At 36.8% G+C, this 12,488-nt stretch overlaps 1 protein-coding gene across 1 annotated transcript; it reads right to left on the reverse strand.

The window, feature by feature from the left end:
* Nucleotides 1-1,882: 1,882 nt before the first annotated feature.
* LOC122621566 (drosulfakinins) lies at nucleotides 1,883-2,299 on the reverse strand. The gene has a single exon (XM_043799473.1). The coding sequence runs from the start codon at nucleotides 2,297-2,299 to the stop codon at nucleotides 1,883-1,885; it is 417 nt and encodes a 138-aa protein (XP_043655408.1).
* Nucleotides 2,300-12,488: the final 10,189 nt, after the last annotated feature.

Here is a 12,488-nt window from a genome sequence, read left to right on the forward strand (position 1 = left end):
TGTACGTTCAGCGTAAATCATTTTTCACAATTAGGTATTACTGCATTTGCAATATGAAATTTGTATACACCGTCAGAGAACTCGCTCTAAGCTTACTTATTTTGGAGTGGCCGACCTTATAATCTGGGAAGCTCTACGGTACATCTAACCCACTGGACTTGGATTCCAATCACGACTTGGCGGTAGACTTACTTCTTTGCAAGTGTTAGCCTAGCGGTGTAGTAGTAGCCTAGACTACAATTTATTGACAAACTCGTTGATACTTTCCTCCAGTGCTGCAAATTTTGGGCTTGGTTATGAATCTGTGGAATGCGGACAATCCGGTCAGCATTCTTTACAAAGCCGATTGGAAAAGCCGGCAAATGTGCAGCGAAAATACTTCCGTAAGGTAAAACAGGTAAAATTTAAACTTTACTTAAGGTCTAAGACATGAGCAGATTCAGAGAAAGTTCTGTTAATAAATTACAAAGTGAATACACATTTTAGAAAATATGAATTTTATACCAGCATTCATATGTATAATTATTTTCAGCAAATTAAAAATAAATTAATTAATTACAAATGTAAGTTGTCCACCTTATATGTCTTTATGAAAACTTTCAAAGCTGTGCCACATGAAATCTTTTTAACAAAGCTTACAAGTCTTAAACACGCTTTCTATGTATTTAGCAATACCAAGACTCTGTTGACGTAAAACTAGTCAGATCTCATCACTGCGGAGTCTACGTAGTGACAAAGCGCTCCAGGAGAGTGAACATAAAGAAATAAAATACAAGAGAGAATGATATAGTCGAATTCCCCGACTATCTGATATTCGTTACTTAGCTAGTGGAAGTGGGAAGGAGAAATTTGAGCACTAACAGTTTTTGGCGGTTTTTGGGCCTTAGAGTGGGCGTGGCTTAAAGTCTTTTGGAAATCGATAGAAATTTACAAGACTCAGACAAAAATTTCAAAAGTGTGGGCGTGTCAGCGTTTGGGCGGTTTGTGGGAGTTCGAGTGGGGGTAGTAACATGAAGACAAACTTGTGCAGCGTCTATGTCTCTGGAACCTGTATGCTTAAACTCAACTCTCTAGCTATTATAGTTCCCGAGATCTCGACGTTCATACGCACGAAAAGACATGTCCGCATGGCCAGATCGAGTCGGCTTTTGATTCTGATTAAGAATACTTTTAATGGTCAAAAACGCTTTCTTCTGCCTATTAAACACTTTTAAACGAATCTAGTATATCCATTTACTCTACGAGTAACAGGTATAATAACTATGGTAGTCCAATCTTAACCAGTGAACCCGATGGAAAGGCAGTTCAAAAACTAGAGATTGTACGGTTCAGGAGAGAGAGTGGTGAGTGTGTACAAGAAAGAACTTTAAAAATTCGGGCTGATGGGATTCTTATAATTATGATAATTATAATTAATTGTAGATTATGTTAGTTTCCATTAGTCCCATCAGGCAACATTTTTAAGTTCTTACTTGTACACACTCACCATTTTAACTAACAGCCGAAACTTTTTTTTTTCGAATTTGATGATTCAAGAACCAACTGATATGTACCCCATTAGAACACCATATGACCAAAAAAAACCGAAACTTGATTTCTTTTCTCTTATGTTAAATATTTTTTCTGACTGTAACTATATAGGTTTGATTTTGATGAAACTAAACCCAAAATGTATTGTCTAAAGACTGATAAAAATCCCTACTCCATATGCATGAAATCAGTGAAATTACTCTGAGTGCAGCTATGATTAGAAATATTCAGTTTTGGAATGCGAACATTTATTACGTTTTATTCAAATGTTAATGTAAAACGTGTGTTTAATTAATTTCTTTGTACAATATACATAGTCGGATTATTAAATAACTACAATGGTGGCAAGTGTTTACCGACCAAAGCGCATGTGTCCGTAGTCATCAAACTGATCATCACCCCCCCTTTTGCCAAACCTCATGTGACCGTAATCATCAAACCGCTTAGCTTTAGTATTTTCGTCATCATTATCCATAAGGAGATCTAATTCAATTGGTATTATTGGGCGAGGTACTCTCCGACCGAAGGTAATTATTTTCTGATTACGCTTATCCCCGAATCGAGAGAGCGAAGTTCCAACCAAATTCGCATTGGGCTGATCGGATTCCGCACCCATATTTGACTCCAAATCCTGTAGTCGCCGATCCCCCTTTGAGATTTGCAGACTAGTCGTCTGCGCTGGCACCGGCACCAACACTAAGAAGCAGAAGGCTAATGCCCAGAGAGGCATAACCAGCGTGGCGAAGTGCGTACAGCTTCTGAGTCCCATGCTTTACTATGCCCTAGGCAGACTGGTGGACAGCTAGCTTGGCGCTTCCTTTTTATACGATAGCGGTTGTGGGCCTCCTTTCTCGCCTGTTTAATATTCTGTAACCGCGGCTGTCAAGGATTGAGTGTCTTGAGGTGTTGAGATAACTAAAATTCACATTGCCCTATGGGCCTTGACTTGTGATTGACTTGATTGATTAAACTAACTTTGATGCTGTCCTAAAAATAATTGAATTTGATGGCATTGCCCTATGAAACATTCTATAGCAAAATATCAGGGGGCTGGTAGCTGTGCCTGAAAAACAATTTTAAATAAAAAAGCGTTTTTCCATGGATATAGTATGTATGTAATGTAAGGATTCGTCATTACACGTACGGGTAGAGTAAAACGGTACATTCGTTGAAAAGTATTTTAAGGTATAGGGAATGTTGTAGAATGTAGAGTAGGAAATGCTTTCTTCCTTCTTTTACCTTCGAATAGCGTGTATAATAAGGACCGCTGATTGTCAACATAGAAGACCATTGCACACCTCCAAAGTGCCCGATTAAAAAATATGCTTTGACCTGCTTTTGTGTTGACTTATATTTTATAAAAAAAACTAAAGCACATGCGGTGATTAAAGTTTAGACATCAACAAATAATTTCAATAGGTTTAAAAAACTAAAGCACATGCGGTGAATAAATTTTAGACATCAACAAATAATTCCAATAGGTTTAACTAAGCTGTAAACCATTGGAAAAATCATATTTATCATATGGACCATTTTATTTTGATTTTTTTATTTAAGTTAGCCACATAAGAGCAAGAAATAGTGTTTCAAATTGCTTACAATTACTGTAGTTGCCATTACTGTTCCAACCACTGGCAACTTTTCCTTAAACTAAGAACGGTTTATCAAAAATAGAAAGAGAAAGAAAATTGTTCATTCCTTTGTGGAACTTTCTCTAATAATACCCATTACTCGTAGAGTAAAATTATGTAACACACAGAAGGAAGAGTTTCAGACCATATAAAGCATATATATTCTTGATCAGGATCAATAGCCGAGTTTATCTGGCCCTTTATATCCGCCCGTATGCATAGACGCAGCGCAAGTTGGTTGCCACGCCTACTTTAACGCTCGCAAATCGCCCAATACTGCCACTTTAGAATTTTTTTTGACGAACTTGGCTAAACATTCTTATGAGTGTAAAACGAGTCGATTCGAAATGTGATCTTCCTCTATATAATAAAGTTTTCGAAGTAAATATAAGAATATAAGAAGTATTAATAAATTAGCTTTAATGACCGCAAGTATAGGGGTAGTCAAATATTGATTAGTTCTTTATTCAAGAACTTGGGATACTAAGGAAAATTCGAAATGGAATATGAGATCAGATATCAGATCTGCTATCAGATAAGCTCAACGCAAAATGATTTTAGTTTTTCTCTTATTGCGTTCTCGATAGGTAGCATCGATATAAATCGAAAGCTTTCACCATTATTTTGTCGACGTGGTACTTCAAGTTCGACAAAACCTTCCATCGCCAGTTATCACTTGGGTGCGGTATCGAAGATAAAAATATAAATAAAATAAACTTTAAACAATATATGAATTTTAAGTGGTCCAAGTAATAACTTGTAATAACTTCTTGTCGAAGAGCTTGCAAAATGGACATAAAAAAATTAAACCTCCGGTAAGTGCCGGTTATTTGTCTAAAGATTCTGCTTAATTATACCCGTTACTCGTAGGGTATAACGTCCATAAACAATATATTTTGTTCAGCTTATCAATGTTTAACCACGTTTCAAAAACTGCTAGAAATTACTTGATTGAAACCTATTTAAAGATAACTAAAAGGTATCTAATAGACGCAGCACTCGGCTATAACGTTCTCCCCAGTTTTATGCATCGCCCGAGTTTCTACAAAAGTATGTGTAGCAAGATAAGGTAAAAACAGCTTCTCCACCTTGACGTTTTGATAGCGATTGTATGCAGTCTAACTAATTGCCAATAACTACAGCTCACTATTGAAGCAGGGATTTACCAAGAATATCATTACCATCAGCCCTAGGGATTCAGGTGCCGCGCCCTCCAAGCGGAGTGTACACATCGCTTAAGGATATCTACGGAGATTTGCTAGACCCAGGAAACGAGGTATCCATGCGATAGATAGCCAACCAATCCTTTGTCATCGGCCACTTGCTTTTGCCTAGCCCAAAAGTCAAAACATCTTGAATATTGAGATCCTATCACCCCTACAAGAGGCAAGCAGGCGTGCACGAGACCTTGAAGAGTTGGGCGTCGTTACTGGACCGATTAACTGTCCAAGGGTTCGCGGCGCTGTCGAGTGTCATCGCAATCACTTACGCAAGATGCAAATGAGTTTCGGTGGCGAGTGGAACCCAGCCGCGCTGTCCTTTGGCATATGGAAACCAGTGGTAGTCGAATACCATGCAGTAGCCGTATTTTGCGATTTTAATTTTGCCATTAATCGGAACAATTCTCACTGGGCGATGGATTGCCGCGCGTTCCTCAGCACACATACATATGTCAGAAAATATTTATGTCCAACTGGTGGTTTATGCCAAGTAATTGTACAAAGCCATCTCATGATTTGATTTAACCACAAGACTACTTCTGTTTTCTTTCAGCGAGCTTTAAATGTTCGATATGTCCTTAATGTGCAATAGGTCACTATTGATTCGTAAATGCTAGAATTTAAAATACACATTCTATACTTGACACCTTTTCTAGGATCGGGTTATCTTGGGGGCTACGGCAAGCAAAAACTTTATCCAGTCCCATTCTCAGTAAAATGCTATACCAGCAAAAGCCTTCACACCCTACCCCCACGCACAGAGTCCCAAAAGCTATTAAAGATTGTCTTGAAGATTGGTTGAAGATAAAGATCATAAGTGGCCGATATATTTTGTGAAATATGTACATTAGGTAGAACAACATCTACAAATGTTTCTGAAACTGGTAAATGCCCCATATTATACCCGCTTCTCAGTGTAATTTTCCCAAAAATCAAGTGGTACCTTTTACTGGAAGAGTAAAGGGTATACTAATTTTCTTGGAAAGTATATTAAAGGTAGAAGGAAGCGTTTCCCACCGTAAAAAGTATATATATTATTGATCAGAAGCAGTAGCCAACTCTATCTAACAATGTCCGTATGTCTTTTGAGATTAGGCATGCAGATTTCATAGACATGTCCTCAATGCAAGTTTGTTTCCTGATGTTGCCACGCTCACTCTAGAGCCCACAAAACGCCCAAAACTCGCTTTTAAAAATTTTTGATTTTCTTTCATTATTTTATCAGTCTTGTAAATTTCTATCGATATGCAAAACGCCACACTAACGTCCACAACTTACAAAGCCCTCGGTAAAGTCTTCTTCGATTAAATTTAGACATTGCTCTATGGTCCAGAATTCGATTTTTTTGGCATTAAGTCGAGGTTTTTATGTTAATTTATCGTTGTTTTCTTATTTTAATTCTAAAGTAAATACATTATACATTAAAAAATCTTTAATTAAAAGCTTTAAAAGCGCCACCAAAGCTTTATGAGAGTTTTTAAAAGTTAGCTAGCGAACTGCTGATTTCTAAATAGAAATTTGCGCCAAAACATTTAACATGGTCCAGAAAATGTAACTAAATTATGGAAAGTAATCTTCAAAGTATGCACTTTTTATACCCGTTACTTGTAGAGTAAAAGGGTATACTAGATTCGTTGAAAAGTATGTAACAGGCAAAAGGAAGCGTTTCCGACCATATAAAGTATATATATTCTTGATCAGGATCAATAGCCGAGTCGATCTGGCCATGTCCGTCTGTCCGTCCGTCTGTCCGTCTGTCTGTCCGTATGAACGTCGAGATCTCAGGAACTACAAAAGGTAGAAAGTTGAGATTAAGCATACTGACTCCTGAGACATAGACGCAGCGCAAGTTTGTCGATTCATGTTGCCACGCCCACTCTAACGCCCACAAACCGCCCAAAACTGCCACGCCCACACTTTTGAAAAATGTTTTGATATTTTTTCATTTTTGTATTAGTCTTATAAATTTCTAACGATTTGCTATAAAACTTTTTGCCACGCCCACTCTAACGCCCACAAACCGCCCAAAGCTGCTACGCCCACACTTTTGAAAAATGTTTTGATATTTTTTCATTTTTGTATTAGTCTTATAAATTTCTATCGATTTGCCAAAAAACTTTTTGCCACGCCCACTCTAGCGCCCACAAACCGCCAAAAACTGTCAGTGCTGAAGACTCCTTCGCACTTTCACTAGCTAAGTAACGGGTATCAAATAGTCGGGGAACTCGACTATAGCGTTCTCTCTTGTTTTTATGTAGAGTTTATGTATGTGTATTTGATTAGAAAACTAACATGCGTACTCCGTCTGTCGTGGAATATAACTAATAAGCTATTCCATGCTGAAAGCAACTAATTGGTCCAGATTGTACTTGTGAGTGTTGTCTTTAGCCACAAATCAAAAACTCATCCCCATTCGTTCCCCCTTTTCTCACATTTTGGTAATATATAGGCACGGTTGATTTTAGTCACAGCAAACTTTTCGAAATATTGCGCAGCAACAATTGAAAAATTCAATGTGTATCGGATTGAATATACACCAAAATGAATAAAACGCTTTGGATTCCATAATTTTTAAGTAAAAAGGCAAAAAAAATCTGTAATTTTAATGGTTACATTAATTTAATAGTTACATTGAACGGTTCATGTCTAAGCATGCTGTATGGCGGGCCAAGATCTTTTAAATAAATTTCACGCCATTTCTTCCAATTATTATATAAAAGTGTGGAAAAATGTTGCTCATTTTGTGAAACAACTTTTCTATTATATATGGTATATATATAGTGACATATCCATAAGTCCCTAAGACTTAAGCACATGCCTACACAACACACATACAACATGTACACCCAAACACACCCTACACTACTCTGGATGTACTCAACAGATACCAGATAAGAATAAGACTGTCATATGATCCTCAAGACAAGGTTGAGTGGAAAAACCCAAAACTCCTGATAAGTCACCCACTGGTAGACTAAACATCCGTTGCCTAGTTTAAACATTCCTTGCTTAAGCCCTTGCACCATCGTCATGTTCCCACGTTCAAAGCTCGGACTCGCAATCAAATCAGAGTAATTATTAGAGTTCAGTTTGAGGCCTAATTATAATCGGTCGGTGTTCTTCTCAAGAAATAATATTGTAATCATTCAGTAAAATAAAATTATATTTTTTTTTACATATAAGTATTGCGATTATTTAATTGGCGCAGTCGGTAGGATCTGTTAAATAAAGAGTCCTTTTAGTACGGTACTGATCCATTGAAGGATACGCTATACAACTAGCTATCCAGAATCGGCGAATTAAAAACAGTGATTCTAAAATTATTTTGAGATCCGCAAAAGAATCTACGTGAAAGTAGTATTCAAGAAAAATCCCGTGTGGTCAGTAACATCTGCAAAACAATTTAAAAGAAAATCCCGTGCGGTCGGAAACAAAATTAATTACAAATTTTTTAATTCCGTAATTTAAAACCAAATTTAAAATAAACTCCGTGTATCAAGAAACCTATACAAATACACCATGGCAGTTCCACAACTGTCGGAAACTCACCTAAATCAATTACTGAATCAAATTAAAGAACTGAACTACTACGATGGCACACCTGGCAAACTGTCTGTGTTTGTTAACCAGGTCGAGCAACTACCCTACCCAAGATGCCAGGCAGGCACATGTTATCTACGGGTCGTGACCCAAGAAAGAGTAAATACATGGCTGGATACAAAGACGGCCCTGGCGATGGCATTCAAGGACCACAGGCCCTACATAACACTTATAAGACAACTGGAGGATACGTCATACCCCGGAAGCATCTGTAGGTTCATCGAGAAGCTCGAATCACAATATTGCATTATGTTTGACAAGCTAGAATTAGAGCGCGACCCTGTCGATAAATCAAATTACACTGAAATGTTAAAAAGAACTGTTAAATCCGTAATAGATCAAAAATTGCCGGATAGAATTTATATGTCATTGGCACGCAAAGATATCGATACTATTTATAAATTAAAACAAGCTTCAATGGAGCTTGGCCTCTATGACGCCAGTCCAGAGAATCAGCGTTCTAATAGATCAGAAGGGAACAGACGCAGGAACAGGGGAAATCATAGTTAAAGCAATAATCAAAGATATTACAATAATAGAAATTACAATTACAGTAATTATTATTCTGGAATGAATCAGAATAATAATACGCAACCTCGAAATTCGAATCAACCTACGACAAATCAAAATCAGTATTCCACTCATCTAATACCGGTTAGTCAAATGGGAAATTATAACACGTTTAGAAGGGAGTTAACACAAGCCCAACAAAACAATCCTTTTCACAATTCCCTTAATTTCCAAGCTTCAACCTCAAATAATACTAACGGTCAGCGGCCGATAAAAAGGCAACGCGAGAGTCAAAGTGGCCAAAGCAGAATGGATGTAAATTTTCATCAAACTGCCTCGGACACTCAAGTGACACAGGAGGACGTACCAGTCCCCATGTGCGAATAGGTTATTATAATATCAATATCATAAGGAAAAGTGTTGAAAAAAAAGAAAAAGAAGACAGTGTATACCATTAAAGGGGCAATACAATTAAAGAGAAGCATAATCATGAAGCCCACTTCAGTATGTCCGTCTGTTCAGAAATTCTATATCCACAAATTTTCCGACAATTATGATTTCCTGTTAGGTCGAAAGTATCTAGAGGATACTAAAGCTAAGATAGATTATGATAACGAGACGGTAACTCTAGGTTCAAGAACTTTTAAGTTTTAGTATAGAGAAAAGAAGGGCGAGACCGCATTTAAATGCCTCGACCCACAGCAAAAGGATGATTCTGCTCCAGTGGAGGACATCAATCAAAAAATGCAAAAGATTAAGACCACACCTAAGTGCCTTAAACCAAAGCATCAACAACAGAAGAAGGAGACCGCATTACCAAAATGCCTCATTTTAAAAGTTGTTAGTGACACAGTGGACAATGATGTAACACATCTCGATCCCATGTCCGTTGACAACGGACTTCGCGTCAACTTCGCGATCAACAATGAGTTACGCGAATGTAACGAGTATAGACTCGAGCATCTAAATGTGGAGGAAATTGAATGTTTAAAGAAGCTTCTATACGAATTTAGAGACATTCAGTACAAGGAACGCGAAAATTTGACCTTCACAAGTACAATTAAACATGTCATCCAGACTCAGCATGAGGATCCAGTATACCGTAAACCTTATAAGTACCCCCAAAGTGTTGACCAAGAAGTCAACAAACAAATCAAAGAAATGATAGAACAAGGGATCGTTCGCAAATCGAAGTCCCCTTATTGTTCTCCTATTTGGGTGGTCCCCAAGAAGGCAGACGCCTCTCGGAAACAAAAATTTAGGTTGGTAGTTGATTACAGGAATCTCAACGAAATAACTGTTAATGACAAATTTCCCTTTCCTCGAATGGATGAGATATTGGATAAATTGGGTAGATGCCAATATTTTACGACCATTGATCTAGATAAGGGTTTTCACCAAATCCAGATGGACGAAAATTCTATTGCGAAAATTGTTTTTTTAACTAAGCATGGGCATTATGAATATACACGTATGCCTTTTGGCCTAAAAAATGCTCCAGCTACTTTTCAGAGATGTATGAATAATCTTTTGGAAGATTTGATCTACAAAGATTGTTTAGTCTATTTGGACGATATTATTATTTACTCCACTTCATTGGAGGAACATATTTTATCTCTAAAGAAAGTCTTTGAGAAACTGAGAGACGCCAACTTGAAGTTACAGCTAGACAAATGTGAATTCATGAAAAACGAAACTGAATTCCTGGGACATATAGTCACAACAAATGGCATTAAACCAAACCCAAACAAAACTAATGAAATCACAAATTTTCCGTTACCTAAGACACCTAAACAGATAAAATCATTTTTGGGATTATGTGGGTTCTATCGCAAGTTCATTCCTAACTTTGCCAAGATAGTCAAACCCATGACCCTCAAACTAAAGAAAGGTGCTGTAATAGATATCAAATGTAAAGACTACATCGAATCATTCGAAAGACTAAAGGTTTTGATAACTTCAGATCCGATATTAATCTACCCTGATTTTTCAAAGCCCTTTTCTCTAACAACTGACGCTAGTAATGTAGCTATTGGTGCAGTGCTATCACAGAACCATAAGCCCGTTTGTTATGCCAGCAGAACGCTGGAACGCTTACTATTGAAAAAGAATTGTTAGCTATAGTTTGGGCGACAAAATATTTCAGGTCATTCCTATTCGGCAGGCCATTTGAACTAATGAGTGATCACAAGCCATTGGTATGGCTCAATAATTTCAAAATGCCGAATATGAAATTACAAAGGTGGAAAATCAAACTTAATGAATTCGATTATAAAATAAAATATCTTCCAGCCAAAACAAACTATGTCGCGGATGCTTTTTCCCGCACAAAGATAGAAGAAGTCATGGTTGGCGAAGTCGCAAACAGCGCAGACGCAACTATACATAGTGCTAATGAAGATAATTTAAATTATATATCCATAACGGAGAGACCAATCAATTTCTTCTCTAGACAAATAGAGATAGAAAAAGGCGACAGTGATACAACAAGTGTAAGCCACTTCTTTCAAAAACTAAAGATTAAAATAATCTATAAAGAAATGACACTTGAACTCGCCAAAACTCTCATTAAGGAATATGTGTGCACCAAGAAAAGCGCAATTTACTTCCCTAAAGATAAGGATTTTCTGATCTTCCAGAGGGCATTTACCGAAATCATAAGCCCTAACAATTTCACAAAACTATTGAGATGTACCACGAAGCTAATTGATATATTAACTTATGCGGAATTTAAGGATTTAATCTTAAAGAAACATAAGGAAGTTTTACATCCAGGTATAGAAAAAACCATTAATTGGTTTAAAGCAAAATACTATTACCCGGATAGTCAAAAGCTAATTCAAAATATTATCAATGAATGTGAAATCTGCAATCTGGCAAAAACAGAGCATCGAGACCCAAAATTGACATATGAAACAACACCAGAAATATTTAACACAAGGGAAAAATCCGTGATAGATTTTTATCTCACGGGAAACCAGATCTTCCTATCTTGTATTGATATTTATTCAAAATTTGCCTCACTAGTTGAAGTAAAAAGTAGAGATTGGCTAGAAGCGAAAAGAGCCATTACTAAAAGATTCAATGATATGGGAAAGCCTCAGGAAATTAAAGCGGACAAAGATTCAGCTTTTATGTGCATAGCTTTGCAAAACTGGATAAGATCCGAAGGCGTACAAATTTCTGTAACAACCAGCAAAAATGGTGTATCTGATATAGAAAGATTTCACAAGACCGTAAATGAAAAGCTGAGAATCATAGGTAGTGAACAAAATATTGAAGATAGGTATACGAGATTCGAAACAATCTTATACGTCTATAATCATAAAACTAAACATAATAGTACCAAACGATCTCCGGCAGACATTTTTCTATATGCAGGCAGTCCAGACTTTAATATACAACAAAACAAAATCGATAAGATCGAATATCTCAATAAGAATAGGCATGATTTTGAAGTTGATATAAAATATAGACAAGCCCCACTCGTAAAGAGTAAAATCACCAATCCATTTAAAAAGACAGGAAGGATTGAACAAGTGGACAGTAAACATTTTGAGGAAACAAACCGCGGCAGGAAAATCGTTCATTATAAATCTAAATTCAAGAAACAAAAAAAGATTAATAAGAGCAAATACGATAATTCCAGACCAAGTACACAACATATTTCTAATAATGCTTAGTTGCATGTTACCACTCATCACCATGGTCAAATGCAGCAATATCGAGGTAAACCCAATAAGTGCGAAGAATGGATATCTTATATTCCAAACCGGAGCGATGGAAATTCCAACCAGCTACGAATACCACTATTTGAGTATAAACATAACAAAGACAATGCTTATGTTCGAAAATCTAGTAACCGAAGCAAACGACTATCCCAATGTACCTCAGATACCATATTTAGTAGATAAACTAAAACGGGAAATAAATGGATTAAGAATTATTAGCCGAAACAAAAGGGGTCTTTTGAATGTAGTAGGGAAGGCATATAAAT

This window comes from Drosophila teissieri, chromosome 3R (assembly GCF_016746235.2).
Source record: "Drosophila teissieri strain GT53w chromosome 3R, Prin_Dtei_1.1, whole genome shotgun sequence".
In the NCBI taxonomy this organism is placed as follows: Eukaryota; Metazoa; Arthropoda; class Insecta; order Diptera; family Drosophilidae; genus Drosophila; species Drosophila teissieri.